The sequence below is a fragment of the Pteropus alecto genome, unplaced genomic scaffold, assembly GCF_000325575.1.
Source record: "Pteropus alecto unplaced genomic scaffold, ASM32557v1 scaffold60, whole genome shotgun sequence".
NCBI classification, from domain to species: Eukaryota; Metazoa; Chordata; class Mammalia; order Chiroptera; family Pteropodidae; genus Pteropus; species Pteropus alecto.
In genome coordinates, this window is record NW_006430726.1 from 4,528,211 (window position 1) to 4,545,603 (window position 17,393).

A 17,393-nucleotide genomic window follows, 5' to 3' on the forward strand; every position below is an offset into this window, starting at 1 on the left:
TCTCTCTCTCTCTCTTTTTAGCCCAGGTGATTGGAAAATGAAAATAAAGAGGTGGTTTTGAAGAGAAATAGGGAATTCAGCTTCAGATACTTTGAATTTCACCGGACAGCAGATAATCCATGTAAATATATCCAGCAGGATAAATACAGTTTAAAAACAGAAACAAATGATAAAGTATCAAGTCAACTTTTTTTTTCTTTTGCAAACCTGGTGATACTTCTATCGATACCTCTTTTTTATTCCACTCCCATAATAACGTGGCAAAAAATATCGAGGAAGGCAGTAGTATAGTGAAAATACTACGGAAAAATTATTTGAAGAAATACTCCAAAACCATCCACTAAAATTCAATTCCCCTGCCTAATAACACCAAAACCAGACTAGCTATAATACCCACTGCTGGCATTTTCAGACACATGGGAAGAAAGACCTCTTTGGAAAGCAATTTGGCAATATCCATCAAGAGCCCTAAAATGGTAATGTCTTGACCCAGCATATTACTTCCAGGAATCTAACCTAAGGAAATATCCAAGAGAAAGCAATAGGTGTGTGATGATCAAATGAGGGTAGCTGCTGCTCGAAGATGCTCATTATATATAATACTAAAAAAATCCTGAAGGGAAAGATGAGAACATTATAGGGCCTTGGTGGGATTATTACACAGGCATTGAAATACTAGCTATAAAAACAATGTGGTAACAGGGAATTTTTTTTTTCCCCATTTGCCATAATTTTAAATGGAAAAAAAAAAAAAAAGCAGGATGTGTGAGTTCACGGACATTATAATAATGACATCCGTGTTAAGGCAGCAGGATGTGGGGTGCTTCTTTCCCCTCCACTCTTCAAACATATTCAATTGCTTTAGATGCAAAATAAATGGCTGGGAATGTCCAAAGCGGCAGGTGGGGTGGTACCTTGGCTCCATCCACACTGATGATCCGATAGCTGTTCCTGGTGACATCGTAGAAGTAGGAAACGGTGACCGCCTGCTTGCTCGCAGGCACCCAGTTCTTCTTCGTGCTGGGGTCGATCTGGAAGACGTGCGCCCGGGTGGTGAAGACAGGCTGTTCCCTGGAAGACAGACGACGCTGTGTGAGTCGGTGGAACGTGACTTTATGTATAATTTACGGTTTCTAAGCCACCTACTGCCCCCAAAGATGTTAATGGCTTAAAGGGGAAGATACGTTTGCATGAGGACGATTAAAATAAGAAAAGCAAAGAGAGGAGAAAAAGAGAAGCCAGCGGGGTAGTTACTGGAACCCAACACCCTGAGGCTGTGGAGCAACTGGACTAATAAGCAATTTGCTTAAAACAACCCCTTCGCTGAGTTTTTGCATCCTGTGAAGTGTCCTCTTCTTTTTCTGACGTCCTGTTGGCATTTTCAGAGTTTTGCAACAAATTCGTTTTGGGAGATGCCGCAATAATTTCAGGATTTTGCAAACCATTTACAACTTCCTATTATATTTCCATTAAGTATTTCTCAAATTCACAGCATTTTATGAATGATGCATTCATTCATAATTGACCAAGCTTTAAAGTTTTATGTTTCCAACGTATAAACCTGTTGAGTTTTATGTAAAATTCATCAAAGCTATCTCTTTTGCTATTCTTGCATCTGTATTGTTGCTATTTCACTCCACGTGCTTAAAAATTCTTAATGTGATTATTAATCAAGTTAGCACATCATCTATGTTTCTGTTGAGTGGGGAATTAGATTTTGACAATTGAGCATTAAGAGATAAAGCAGATGAATAAAAATGGTAATGGATTTCACTGCATTTCATATTTTAAGGTATCTATTGCACAAAGTAACACAAAATGAAACAGACTCATTTCAAAATACTTATTTTGGGGGAAAGGGTCTTCAGGCAAACTGGCTCAAAATCTTTTAAAGTGTTCAAAATAAGATAAAATGGGTGGGGTGGGAGGAAGCGACCGCAATGTAAAAATCACCCCATCATTCATAAAAATTCTACAGATTTAACAAGCACTTATTAAAGATAAAAATTAAATCAAAAGGTAACCAAGACAAACTAATTTTTAAAAATCCTTACAATGTCAAAAGCAATGACATGAAAGACTAGGACACTCAAGTGGAGACAAAAAAAAAATCAAAAGGGAAATGTGAATTCTAAGTGTTCTGGCCCCTAAATGAAGCGGTTTTAGACAAAGCGGTCTTTGAACCCATCCCGACTACAGACGGCTCATTCCTGGGAAGGAAGCTCTTTCTAAAGAGAGAAACTTCTTCCTGGAAAAGCACTACACAAGGGATTCTCAGCAACACCATGAATACCAGCATCACCCATCGACTCAGGTTGCAGAAGCCTTTTTCATGACTATTTGTCCAAATGAATAAAGCCAAGAGCAGGCTATTCACGCCACCTCAATGCAGCTATTTCCAGAGGCCGGCTTTCCAGAAGAATGCACAGAGACCAGCATTCCTGGCCCCCGGATCTTTCCTTCTAGATCTGGGGAGCAGGACAAGTGCTGCTGGAGGTGTTAATTACTAGGATGTTTCTCTTCCTTTAATAGTGACCGAGTTCACCGCCTACTCAGTCCTAAACTGACATCTTCCAGCAACAGGGTGACAGCTCAAGAAACAAAAGGAATATTGTCCCCTTAATTTCCTGCATCTGTTGTCAGGAGAGCAGCCTGTGGAGAGCGGACGTGCACACGAATACAAAGCCCCCCTGAGCAAGCCCCCACGGGCAATCTCACAGCTGGATCCCCAGCTGTGCTGCAGCCAGCCCAGGCACCGTATTCTGCTAATCGCCGCAGCACAGCACCGCAGAGGAAAACACTTGCTCACACCGTGGTCTCCGCATGTGTGAGAGGAGGGAGTGACAGAAAGGGCAGTAACACCAAAGAGGTTTTTAAGCATCGAATCACGCTAACATCCCTGCTTCCCTTGGTCAGGGCAGCATCCTTCCTGGGGAGGGGCTCACTTTCAGACCTTTCCTCGTGTCCTCCACACCAAGGAAGATGGACAGGGTCTAGGTTTGAGCATCCTGAGATCTTTGATAGCAATTAGCTGGCACTTCAATTAAAAATGCAAGTCCTCCGGCCCAGACTAGCAGCCGGGACCCTGGCTCTCCAGGAGAGGGGCCTGGGTAGCTCTGTTACTCACAAAAGCTCTGGGTGATTTTTATCCTCAAGGAAGCTGGGGCGATGCCCACGTGAGACATTATCAAGCGATCTAGGAAAAAATGGAAGAAGTGATCGCTACCGCCGGCATCAGTCCTCTAGAATGGCACAGCTGACTGTGAATGACATAGAGTGACTCCCGAACGTCCTCCCACATCCCGCAAGGGCCAATAGTGGGACCAATAACAGGATCTTCGGGTGCAAAAGATGTGGGCACGGGCCACGGGAGGCAGAGGTGCTCTGGTTAGGAAAGGGGACAGCTGTGGTGGCCAAGCAGTGACTTTCTATAAGCATCTATGTCCCTGCACCCAACGGGACTGAGAACGTGAGGAAAGGAAAGCGGAGAGAGACGGAGGAGGAAGGGCAGGGAGACAAGAGAAGGTGGCAGAGCCTTCTGATCTGGGACAAGCCAAGGCAGTGAGTCGCCTTCTTGCCACGGTCAGGTCAAGGCGTGCATGCGGACGACAAGGGCCCGGCTCCAAATCTGCCCGCTCGGGTCTGGGGATGGACCAAAGCCACTGTGGCTGCCTTCGGGACCCCAACCAGAAACGCGATTTGTTGGGAACACTGTGGACTCAGCTGGCCACACCTTTGGTGGCTGCAGCCCTGGTCACCGCAGTGAGGCCTCTGCAGTGGCTGAGTGGCTGCTCCAGCCTGGGGAGAGGCACCGAGACCTGGGTGAGGAGCTGCAGGGACTCCCGCCAGCCCCACTGAGAGGAAGGGTGCCATGGGAGGAGCCTCCGCCCTCCTGAGGCCAAAGACAAGTGTCCTGAGGCCTGGGCAGCCAGGGAGGACCAGCACAGCCAGTCTGGCAGCAGCTCTGTGCCCAGGAAGCTACTCGTATGACTGACATTTGCGCATGAATAACCAAGTCTGAGGTCAGCAGAGTGTTCTATGTTATTCTTCTAAAATTCAAAAACCTAATGGTATTTAAAGAAAATGCCCCAAATAGACAATGACAAAAAGAAAGCCTGTAGCTAATTTACTGGCTACTGATCATTCGGCCAGGCTGTCCACGTGCTCACTTAGGATTACCACACTCCTATGGGGAGGTGCCATGCAGGTGGGGAAATGGGCTCAGAGAGGCCAAGGGCCTGCCCTGGGCTACATGGTAAGTGGCAGGCTGCAGATCTGAGCTTTGAAGGCAGTGCTAAGTGACAAAGACATCCTCCCTCTTAACCATTATGCTATATTCTCTCCCTAAAACGACAGTGTCTATACTTGGCAGCTTCTGATGTGTCTCCCAACGATCCCACCTCCTGGTGCTCATGCCCCGTGTAACCACCCTCCCTCTGAGCAGGGGTGGGACCTGTGACTTGCTTTTAACCAACAGAGTATGGCAAAGGTTGTCATTTGTGTGAGCAGGTTACTTCTGTCTGGCTAGTAAAGTCCCCTGACTGACTGTCTCTCTTCCTGGCTTTGATGAAGCAAGTTGCCATGGTGGGGAGGCCTATACGGCAGGAACAGAGGGTGGCCTCCAGCCAACAGCTGGAGAGGAACTGAGGCCCTTGGTCCAACTCCCCTCAAGGAACTGGAATTCTGCCAACTATCGCTTGGAAAGCTGTGGATCCTCCCACAGCTGAGCCTTCAGGGGAGACCCCAGCCCTGGCTAACACCTTGGTGACATCTGAAGCCGAGGACCCAGTGAGTCTCCTGAGCCAGGGAAATGTGTTTTATTTTCAGCTGCTAAGTTTGTGGCAGTTTATTAACCAGAAATAGATAACTGAAGTGCTGACCTTCATAGAAGTTCACTATAAACCAAGCACATTGTGTATATTCTCACTTAGGCCTCCAAGCAGGACTGTGAGCGGGTGGCATCATCCACATAGAAAACCGAGGGTCATAGCGATTTCAGGCTCCCTGGACAACAAACCCTTACATCTTTATGGGCGAAATTAGAACACTCTACAAACCTCACCGCAGAATTCAGAAAAGCATACCCCAACTCAGAGAGCATCTGGCCTCACCTGAGAAAGTAAAAGAGCTGGAACTAGGACACAGAAGTCAGTTCCCCAAAGCGTGCAAATCAGTATAAATAGAAAAATCCAAGAGAAGCAGAACTTTCAAACCCAGCGGGTCGCCTTTCCTTCCCAGCAGGGAAAAACTGAAGGGAGTGTGTGTCAGAGGCCAGAAACCACCTCCGTACCCAATTTATGCTCCTCTTTTTGGTGTTCGAGGCTCAGGGAGTCTATTTCAAATCATTCCCATTCCCTCTTTGGTGCTTTAAATAGAAAGCAGATGTTTCCGGGTGGCAAACGTTTCTTTAAGCAGACAATATAACCTACTGTTCCCATAGTCTTTTTAGAACTGAATAAACACCAATTGCTGCTCACTGAACACATTTTGGAACCTGACAGTAATTGTCCCCAAGAATAATTAGACACTCTGCACAGCACATGTATGTTTGGAACACGGAAACAATTCGGAGGACAGACCACTCCAGCTTAGAACAATTTCTGGCTCTGTATGAGATGATTCTGTAAAGAACTGGCAAGACTACTTTTGGAATTTAAAAAAAAAAAAAAAGGAAACTGATACTTTAATTTATCATAATCCTTCATTTGCAATGCTCAGCTCCAGGCTTTTGATGATATGAACCTGTAAAACCTCACAATTCTTATTATTCCTCCTTCGACTTGCTGGGAATGAAAACTGTCCAGACATTATTTTACAGCCATTTAACAGTGTTTCGAAGTCTCAGAGGAGGCCCTGATTAGTTCGTCTGCTTTGAGTCTTGACTACTTCTAACCACCATTCACACAGCACCGAGAAAGGTCTTCCCCGACCTCGATGGGGAAGGCACTCCCGCCCAGCTGCCTCTGTCCCCCCAGGACCAGCTCCAGGTGCATCAGAATGACCCACAGGGCACCTTGCCCTGCCCCTCACCACACTGCCCTCTCCTGCTAGCACTTCCCAGTCACCTGCATCTGCACATGCCCCGCACATGCCCTGCGCTGGGCCCAAACGTCCTCCTCCTTGGTCGGTCAGAAGAGTTCCTAGTAGTCCTTCTGGCCCCGCCACGGCATCTTGGGACGCCTCATTTGTGCTCTCAGGACACAAGCCCTGGGCTGAGCACCTGGCACAAGGCACCAGAAGCATGTGCTCACCTGGCTCCTAACCCTCGCTCTAGACGGTCAACAGGCCCCTAAGCTGGAAGAGGCGAGCCCCCAAAGCCTGGGACAGAGAACTGGAGAAAACAGGAGATATGGACCAAAGGTTCTTCCAGCACATTCTTCCATGCAAAGACTCTCACTCGTCAGCATATTGTGGTTCTACATTCATACAAAACCCCTACAGTAAAGTTACCGTTGTTTGTAGCTCACAGCACACATCTAGAACATCCAAGAAAATCAACTGAAAAAAGTGAATATGAATAATAAAATTCAGTAAGGTGGTTAGGTATAAAGTTACTAATAAAAATAAAATTAATAACCTTCCTATACATGCAACCACATAGACAATACAATAGATTTTTAAAGATCCCATTTACAGTAGTAACTAAAAAGGTACGAATTCTAGGTTTCTATTTAATAAGTTTGCAAAATCTATATTAAAAATAAATATAATTTCTAAGGCACACAAAAGAAAACTTTAAAAACTTTAATAAGATATATGCTGTTTTTAATGAGAAAAGTCAATATAAAAATGTCAATTATCTCTAAATTAACACATACATTTAACACAATACAAGTATCAACAGGAATTTTTTTTTTGGAATTAAACAGAGTTATTTATGGGGAAAACTTACTACATTAAGTACGATAGGCAAGAAAATTCTGAAAATGAAAAGCAATATGGGGATTTAGCTATATCAGGTACTGAAATACATTATTATAAAGTTACAGCAAATGAAACAAGGAAGCAAATAAATAGATTAACATTAAGGAACAGAGCCCAGAAATAGAAGATGAAGGAATTAAGTATATGATACGGACAGCACTACTCATCAGTGGGGACACAGAAATCATTCCGCAAACCCTGTTACGACCACGGATTAGTCACTCCCTGGGGACAACCTGTACCTGCTGGACCTGAGCCAGAAGTCTGGCTCCGTGCCACGTCTGAAGGCCCCTAAATGGGTCACGGGAGACCCACTGTATTAAAGCTAGTTCCACCTGCCCCCAAACTGCCCAGATGAAGAAACCTGATAAATGAGAGGTCTCGTGTAAGTCACATTTGTCACAAATCCACGGACTGGGGATTTCTTTTTTGGGTCACATCTACATCAGGGAATGGAATGAGGCGAGTATCCCTGATGAATGCTGACGGGCTTTCTTAATGACACTAACTTATATGCCAGAGGGCTACACAGAATTTCAGGAGCTTGCAGCACCGTTGTCCTGCAAGCCCCACTGCATGAAGTTCCGGGGCTGGCTCACAGGCTGAGGGCTGCCCCAGAAGGGCCATCAGACCCATTCTCATGTGCTATGGAAAAGCACGTAGACTCCCCGGAGCGGGTGGGGAGTCCAGAGCAGTGGGTGAAGATCCTGACAATCTGAGAAGCTCTTTCAGAAAAGCAAAGCCAGGAAGGAAGGCAAATATCTGTATGGGGTGGGGTGAGGTGGGGGGGCTTCTCTGAGGATGCAGGATAGGTAAAAAGATTACAGGAGGATGAGATGGAAGACAGGATCAAGAGAGAAAAAAAACTCACCAGTAATACTGAAATGTCATCTCATGTTCAAATGGCGCCCCTGTACCCCTACACAGAAACCCCTCTCCCTCTTCCATGCACACACTCCCCCTCCTCAACTCCAGCCCAGAGCCCAGCAAATGTGCAGGTTTTGGCAGGATAGGTAGAAATGGCTGTCCAGGTATGAGAGCCGCTACATGGCTACAGGAGGGGGCCGGCGAGAGGTGAGGCCCAAAGGTGGGCCCAACTAGATAGCCACGGACTCTCAATGCTATGGAAGGAAACTGGTCTTTAATCTGGGGGCTGCCACCTCCCAACTGGGTGCTACGGAAAATTTATGTCAAAGCTGTTTTCTCTTCTGTGTACATTCCAAGATGTATATGTATATGTAGGAAAAAATGTTACATGCACTTGGATAGCTGTTCTCATAATTATGTGATAGCGCACCTAAGAAATCGTGTTCTCTACCCAAGCCTGCCGGGAAATCATGAGGGAGCTGAGTGAAGCACCAATGTCTGTCATTTGAGCTGCACACAGGCGTGTGGCCGGCCCTTACAAACTAGCCATAGCATTGATGGGCACCTTCCGGTCATGATGTCCCATCTACAGAAGATATCTTGTTTTAGGATTTCAAGATATAGCCATGATTTTATTATACATATGGCATATTGAACATGAATACCATTAAAACTCATTCTATCTGAAGCTACAGTGAAAAAGGAAGTTTTAAACAGAAAAAGCAATTTTATGATTTGCGCACTGTGAACCCCACGAGCCAAGAAGCAGAGGACATCCAAGTGATGATTTCTAAAAAGCCAGGTGGCGAGCTGCCCGAGTCATAACAATTAATGATTCCTGGAACAGCCTAATTCCAGAGAGCACAGAATATTGCCAAAGGAGCAGCTTCTGTTCTTCCTTTTGCTACGATGCATCTGTGTGCAGAGATTTTCATATTACACGGCAATGAAATAAAAATATAGAAGACTGTATGCTCTCCCCAATGTGAGGATATGACGAGGCAACACTATAACTAATATTAAGGAGATATGATTTTCTTAAAGAACTGGGGCAATACCATTATCGATTTTAAATGTTGAGGGCTTTCGCGCTCATCTATAGTGAAAATAAAACTAGCTTTCTGGCTATGTATGTATTTTGTTCCTAGTAAAGTAAAAATAATTTTCACTGGTGTTTGTGTTACAGTTAAAAAGCATCAAATATAAATGTGAACAGTCTTGCAGCAGTTAATTCATCTGTGAGACTATATCTTGTTATCTGCTTAACTAAGAATATATCTTATGATCTCTTGATCTCCCACTAATTATCTCAAAATGGGTATACTGTATCATGGTAAAAAATAAATTTAGGAAATGCTGGTTTTTGAGCAAATGAGCAGCACAATCCGAACTACATCTCAGAGGGACAATGTGGTACTCGGATCGAGGATGGACTGAAGGGGTAAGAGACTGGAATGAAGAAATCGCTAAACAAACATCCAGGCACAGGGAGATGAGGGCCTGGCCAAGAGCAGAGAGAAGAGAAAGAAGGGAATGAGTGTGTGAAATTTCAAAAGTACTATCAGGATGACTTGTTAAAGGATCGAATGTGGCATAAACACCAAAATAAGAAATACAAATGCTCTACATCAAAATAAAAAACTTTTGTGTTGCAACTGATACCATCAAGGAAATTGAAAAAAATAACCCACAGAATTAGAGAAAATATTTGCAAATCATAAGGAATTTGTATCCAGAACATTTAAAGAGCTCTTAGAATTCAGTAACAAAAGGACACATAACCCAATAAAAAAAAAAAAACAGGCAAATCATTTGAACAGACCATCTCCAATGAAGACATACAAATGGCTAGTAGGCACATGAAAAGATGTTCTCCATCTTTAACCATTGGGGAAATGCAAACCAAAACCACAGTGAGATACCACTTCACACTCACTAGGAAGGCCATAATCAAAAAAGACAATAGCAAGCGATTGCAGCTCTGTGCGTGTGTGTGTTTGCGTGTGTGTCTGTGTGTGTGTCTGTGTGTCTGTGTGTCTGTGTGTCTGTCTGTGAGTGAGGCTGCAGTGGTAGCTATGCTGCCCAAGAACGACTAGAAGAAAGATGCTGGAAAGTCAGCCAAGAAAGACAAAGACCCAGTGAACAAATCTGGGGTCAAGGACAAAAAGAAGAAGTGGTCCAAAGGCAGAGTTCGGGACAAGCGCAATAACCTGAAAGCTGTGATGTTTGACAAAGCAACGTATGACAAACTCTGTAAGGAAGTCCTCAACTATAAGCTTATGACCCAGCTGTTGTCCAGAGAGCTGAAGGTCCTGGGTTCCTTGCCCGGGGTGGGGGCCCCTTCAAGAGCTCCTCGGTAAAGGACTTACTAAATCAGTTTAGAAGCGCAGAGCTCAAGTAATTCACACCAGAAACGCCAAGGGTGGGGGTGCCCCAGCTGCTGGTGAAGATGCAGGAACACCACGTCCCACCAACTGTACAGTTTGGGAAAAATAAAACTTTATTAAAAAAGAAAAAAAAGCATTGATGGGGACAAAGATGAACTGGAACCTCACACACTGCTGGTGGGAATGCAGTGGAATCGGCCTGATGGTGCCTCAAACAGTTAAGTGCAGAACCACCATCTGTCCCAACACTTCCACTCCTAGGCATTTACCCAAAGGCCTAAAAGCACGTCCACACAAAATCCTGTACCTGGAAGTTCACACCAACGTTGTTCCTAATCGCCAAAAAGTGAAAACAACACAAATGCCCATCACCTGACCAACGGATAAACAAATGCGGCCTGTCTATACAAGGGACTGTTATTATTCAGCCATCTAAAGGACTTAAGTACTGCCACAGGCCACAACTCGGACAAACCTTGAAAATATTATGCTCGGTGAAAAAAGCTGCCACGTATTGTATTCCATTTCTATGAAATGTCCAGAACAGGCAAATCCATGGAGACAGAGTATAGATTAGTGGTTGCCAGGGGCTGGAAGGAGGGGACAATGGGAGTGACTGCTAATGAGTATAGGAGGTGATGAAAATGCTCTGAAATTGAATAGTGGTGATGGGTGCACAATTCTGTGAATTAACTAAAAACCACTGAATTGCGCACTTGAAAAGTGTGAATTTTATGGTATCTGAATTAGAACTCAATAAAAGTAATTTTTAAAATCTACATTGTTTATATGAAATTTGAATTTAGGTAGAAGTCCTGTTTTGTTTTGTTTTTTCAAAATCTGCCACCTAATTCTGCAAATAAAGTTTTGATATGATACACACATAAAATATCTATTAGCCTGAGATGCCAACTGGTAGTGTGAATGAAAACATCACAAGTGCTCTTTTGAGGTATGTCGGCACCTCTGGTTCTGTGTTTGACACCTTGCAAGCTACCAGCCTCTTCACACCACGCACCTCTGTTTTTAAACAAGAGTGATTCCTAGGAAAGCAAAAGTAGCTTTTCCCCCAAACCCCAAGTTCAGAGTGGTAGCCATATCCCAAACGTGGGCTGGCTTCTAGAACTGGCACAAGAGTCCCTCTTGCTGCCACCCTGGAACCCGAAAGGGAAAAATCTGTCACGAAACCAATTTGCTATAATTAGTACTAATTCACCAGTAAAGGAGAAAAGAATTCCCAGACCACTAAGTTTTTTAAACTTTGAAAAAAAATATGTTTTAATTATGAAAGCACAGTTACTCTTTTTGAAGTGTTTTGCTTGTTTAATTTGCTGACCATAATAGGGAGAGAGAGCTCTTGGGGCAAGTAAGCTGTCTAAGGTGGAAAAGGTTGTCTTCCTGATAGTGGCAGTTCTATAACTAACATTCACACCTGTAATTAATATTCCTTTGACAGGTTGCTATTAATAACAAAGAAGCATTTTGCACACACTGTAACATTATATCTGAACAGTCCCTTGAGGTGGTTATATTAATGTCCCCGCTTCAGAGAGTGAAGTGACTTGGCCAAGGTCACACAGTGGTCAGAGCATGCTAGGGAGCATCCCCTATTTCAGTTCCTCCCTTATTCCTAAAGAAGAGATACAGTGTGATTTGGGGGGCAACCCACCTCTTCTTTAGCTTGGTCCCTGACAGGTAGAAAGAGTCCTGACAGAAACTAGAATTAAAATGAAACCAACGCCATTATGTTCCTGAGACAGTGAGGGCTGTTAAATCTTTTCAGCGTGTATTTCAGACATCCACCATATTGTTTTCCTTTCTCAGAAAAGGTAGTGAGGTGATGGCTTTTAATATGATGCGTAGCCAAATGGCTTTTTGGAAAGATCAGGTAGACGGAGTGGCCCCGGGGACTCCTGAACCCCAGTACTCTTTCCTGCCTCTCCCGCTTGTTCCTGCCACTGTCCTGGGGGCCTCCTGGTTCGGTTGTCCCTTTCCTCCTTTCTCTCCCTTATGGACTCCCCCAAAATGGTTCCACCTACCCACGATTTCTGCTCAACTGCCGTGGGCTCCCCAGTCTAGTCTTCTAACCTTGCAGTCACCCTGGAGAGGGACCTGTTTGCCTTCCAAGATCTCCCTGGGTGGTCCACTCAGGCTTCCTCTCCACTCCCAGCCAGAAAACTTAGCATCGCTGAGTCTTCTTGCTCCATATTTGACTTTTTAAAAAGCAGCTTTACTGAGCTTTAACTCACATACCATACAACTCACTTATATAAAATATACAATTCACTGATTTTTTTACTGCATCCAGAGCCTGCGTAACCATCACCACAATCTAATTTTAGAACATTTTCATCCCCCTGTCAAAGAAAGCCAGAACCCATTAGCAGTGTCTCCCCATTCCTGTCCCTGCCTCCCACTTCTAGGCAACCGCTCATCTACTTTCTGTCTACGGATTTGCCTATTCGGAACATTTCATATAAATGGACTCATACAACATGTGGTCTTTGTGTCCAGCTTTCGTTATGGAGCATGTTTTCCATGTTGGAACAACGTTGATGTGAACTTCCACGTACAGCATTTTGTGTGGACGTGCTTTCGGGCCTTTGGGTAAATGCCTAAGAGTAGAAGTGTTGGGTCAGATGGTGGCTTAACTGTCTGAGGCACTGCCAGGCTGATTCCACTGCATTCCCACCAGCAGTGTTTGAGGTTCCGGTTTGTCTACATTCTCGCCAAAGCTTGTTATTGTCTGTCTTTCTAACTACAGCCCTGCTAGCAGGTGTGAAGTGGAGGCTAAAAGATACTCAGCACATTGCTAGAGGAACAATCACGTACTTGACAGAACGCCACCTACCCCAAGCAGACGGAATGTGCACCCGCTCTGGGCCTCTCTGCCTTTTTGGTTGGCTGCTGCCCAAGGAAAGAGCCCATATCATACTATTTCAGGCTGCCTATTTCAGGGTCTCTTATTAAGATAACTTTCTAAAAGTGCTTTTAGAAATACTGAAAACACATACAACTGGGGTTTAGAGAGAGGTAAGAGAAGAGTTTGGTAAATACTGAAACAAATGGTTTTTAGGTGAGGCAAACTCTGGGAGATACAAAGAAACCTGCGGACCATGGATGACCATGTCACAGAGGCTTGTGCTCCAAGGAGAGGAGAGCTCCAGATCCTTCTAAAACTTCTTCTGGTGCAGCTGGAAACCCCTTGGCTGCCTCCTAGTCAGTGGTGCCAGCCGGTTGGGCCTCAGAGTCTGACCTGGTGCCTGCGGCCCAGAGCGCACAGCCTTGTCGCTCACTCGTCTTGGCCACGGTCCTTGCTGCTATCATTTCAGCCCAATGGCAGCTCCCTCTAAGGTCACCCTCCCTGGAGCCACAGAAGCCACTGCTCAGAGAGGTAAACTACCAGCAGGCAGACAGCGGATGACGCAGCCAGGCTTTGCACGCCTTAGGGAATGGTTCTCGCCCCACCACCTCTGCCTGGATCCCTTTCTCTCACTCCCTGGCTTAGGCTCTGTGCAGGGCAGAGTCCCTCAGCCTGGCACCCTGGGGAGTCTCAGGTACCATCCCCTCTGGTCGTTTGTTCAAAAAGTATGCTGGGGCTGTGGGAGCAGTTTGGCAGCTCCTCAAAAAAAAGTTAAACATAGACTTACCATATGATGTAGCATTCCACGTCCAGGTATGGACCCAAAAGAAATGAAATTGGGACTCGGATACTAATCTTCATAGCAACATTATTCACAATAGTCAAAGGATAGAGACGACCCAAATGTCCACCAACAGATGAACAGATAAACAGAATGTGTTACATACATATGATGGAATAATATTCAGACATGAAAAGGAATGAGATTCTGATATATTCCACAACACAGATGATCCTCGAAAATATGCTAAGTGAAGTAAGCCAAACACAAAGGGATAAATATTGTGTGATTCTACTTATATGAATCAAACAGGCAAATTCATAGAGACAGGCAGTGGAGCGGTGTTTGCCAGTGGGGGTTATTGCTTAATGGGCACAGAGTTTCTGTTTGGGAAGACGAGAAAGTTCTGGAGAAGGTTAGTGGTGATGGCTGCACAATACCGTGAATGTTCTTAATGCCACTGAATTGAGAATTCACAGCAAAACGGTTCCAATACTAAATTTCACATCACATATGTTTTATAACAACAAGAGCAGAGCGTGCTGAAGGCAGCACCTGGGGAGGCCTCAGGAGGACGCTGTGCCGAGGAGCAACCCCAAAGAATAACACTGGAACGTGAGCACTGAGCAGGCAGGAGCAAAGGAGGTGAGAGTGCGGGGCAAACGGGAGGAGGAACAGCAGAGAATATGAACTCGGAGCCCCGGGAAGCGCAGAGTGCCAAGCAGGGCACGGTCCACCCCATCGAATGGCTCAAAGGAGTCCAGGAGGCCAAAGACTGAAGAGAAACAAAAATGTCCACAGCGAGTTACACCTTCTCAGTAAAAAAGAAATGTGAGTTAAAACAATAAGAGCCTTCGGCATCAATTGCAAAGACTGAAAAAATAATCAACTCCCTGTTGAAAAAGTTCTGGAGATGGTGGTGGTGATGGCTGCACAGCAACGTGAATGCACTGAACTGTGCGCTTAAAATGGTTAAGGTGGGACATTCCACGTTGTGTGCATCTTCCCACAATAAAGAAAGATTTCCGGTCTGCTAGAATGAAAGGTTCTGTCTCTTTTATACCACCAATGGGGTGTAACTTGATAGAATTCTCTGAAAGGTAATTTATCATTACGTATCAAAAGCCTTAAAAATGCATACTCCTGAAGCCAAGCAGCTCCTTTTCTAGGAATCTATTCAAGGGCAATAAACGAAGATATGCAAAGGTACTCAGGCAAAGGACAGTCACTGAAGAGTTGTTTACCAAACTCCCTCCCCGCCTCCCTCTCTGTAAACCATCTAAATGTTCCAAAGGGAGGGATTGGTTAGATAAAGTATAATATATTCATGCAAGAAATACCATTCAGCCTTTAAAAATGCTGAGTGCATATTTACTAATATGGAAAGATGTTTTCTATTTCTTTATCCATTATGATTTATTCTCTACTTCATTAGATTACAGTTCAATGACTTACATTCAGAAGTTACAATTAAATAAGGGCCACCAAGTGCTGCTGAGTCTCAGTCTCTGTCTCCTTTCCTTCTGAACAGGACTAGCCAGACTTCTTGCTTCAGAGGTCAACAAAAACAAACAAAAACCATAAAACAAAACAAAACAAAAAGGGAAAAAAAAGAACTCACAGGTTCCAGAATTCCAACAAAAGCTAGCCAACACTAGTACTGTGGATGTCAAGGACATAACATTAACTGAAAAGGAAGGTTACAAAGTAGCATCATACTATGCTCCCATTCTCAAAAATATGTACACTAATGTAAATATATATTGACTTAAATATTTACTATGCAGCTCCACAGGTCACCTGTGCTGGGCACTAACATACCCCAGGAAACAAGACCGCATGGCCTCTGCCTCAGAATACAGGGAGCTCACACCTGTCTGAGCTTGAGCACCTGCATGTGCACGGGAAAGAGGATGGAGTAGGTTTACTGAGAGCATGCGACATGAATCAGTGAGCCTTGCTGTAGTGTGAAACCATGTCTGGTCGGGGGGCCGCGTCTCCTACTTACCAAGCGTAAGGTAAAATATGGAACCGCCTGGACCAAATAAAACAGGTATAAGAGGGCCCCAAACACCGGAGCTGACAGAGGGAGAGAGGCAGGTGCTATCCAGAACTTCCTATGGCATCCTGCCTACAGTCACCCACGAGTACCTGCTGGGGACTGGTGCCAGGACCCCCTACAGGTATTAAATCCAAGGATGCTCAGGTCCCTTGTGTAAAATGACGTCGTATATGCATATAACCTATGCAGATCCCCCCACATACTTAAACTCATCTCTAGATTACTTATAATAGCTAATACAATGTAAATGCTATGTAAATAGTCATTACAGTGCAGGACGGGGCGAATCCTGACCCAAGTGGGAACTCAAGCCCTACAGTGAGAGAGGGTCCCTGGCTTCACGCAGGAAAGGATTCAAGAGCAAGCCTGAGTTAAAGACAGAGGGAAGTTTTTTAGAGAAGGAATTAACACTTCATAGACAGAGCGTGGTCTCCTCTCAGTTAGAGAATGAGACCCCGAGCATAGAAAGACCTGGGTTTATATACATATTTTTTAGTTTCTGTGAAAAATGACTGATTATAGGGGGTAAAGAATGGAATGAATGGTTGGGTTTATCTTTAACTTGTGTGTGGTACGGCTTAAAGCCTTTGTCTCCCTGTGTTCCTTTTATGGCGTGGGTCAGCATTAAAGGTATGGGCAAACAGCTGGTACCCTACAGGAACCTTCTTTGTTCTGCAGGTTCCTTGTGGTTGGGCCACGTGGCTGATCAACCAGGTTCCGAGTCCGACAGCACATGGAGGGCTCTGAATCCCGCTTGGTTTAATATTTAGTCAATCTGTGTAGTTCTTATGCCTCTTTCCTGTATTAGTTATTCCGTACTGTTAAAGAATAGTGACAAGAATAAAAAGTCTGTACATAATGTATGTCAGCGACAACATAAATCTCCCCCAAATATTTTCAATCTGTGGTTGGTTGACCCACAGACGGGAAGGGCCAAGTGTATAGTTAATAATATTACACTGTTTACTTAAAATTTTGTAAAGAGGGTAGAGCTCATGCTACTGTGCTCTCGTCACACACACACAACGAGAAGGGCAGGAGGAAGCTTTCGGAGGTGACGGGTATGTTCATGGCACAGACTGTGGCGCTGGTTTCATGGTGTGTGTGTGTACTTCTCCCCAAACTCATTAAGTTGCATACATTAAACGTGAACAGCTTTTTGTATGTCGATTTACCTCAACAAAGAGCTTTCTAAAAAAGTTCAGATAGCAAAGGAACAGAGGTGAATGAATGGGGACTCGGTGCCAATGGAACTTGTTCTACCCAAGGTGCCTTCTCAGCACCCAGGTGCTTGAAGGGATCTCCCCAAATCAGGAGACCCCATTTATTGAAAGATTTTGGCCCTCCAGGCACTATTAATGAAAGAATAATTTGTTTTCTCATTTCTTTATTGACCAAAGTCACATGTAACTGCTAAATAGCTTTCTAATCAGCAGGGTGGTCTCGAGAATTGATAGGTTTCCAGCCAAAGACAAAGGGACATTAGATACCAGCTCCAGCAACTGCTCC

General features: G+C 44.6%; 1 protein-coding gene and 1 pseudogene across 1 annotated transcript in view; one reads left to right on the top strand and one right to left on the bottom strand.

Moving 5' to 3' along the window:
• The window catches only part of HOMER2 (homer scaffold protein 2), a 58,713-nt gene extending 57,521 nt beyond the window's left edge, over window positions 1–1,192 (bottom strand). The window contains exons 1-2 of the mRNA XM_015593451.2: window positions 1,185–1,192; window positions 915–1,071 (exon numbers count right to left, since the gene is read on the bottom strand). Of these exons, the coding sequence (XP_015448937.1) occupies window positions 915–1,071; window positions 1,185–1,192 (165 nt within the window). The remainder of the gene's footprint in view (window positions 1–914; window positions 1,072–1,184) is intronic.
• An 8,674-nt stretch (window positions 1,193–9,866) lies between these two features.
• The window catches only part of LOC102885888, a 19,365-nt pseudogene continuing 11,838 nt past the window's right edge, over window positions 9,867–17,393 (top strand).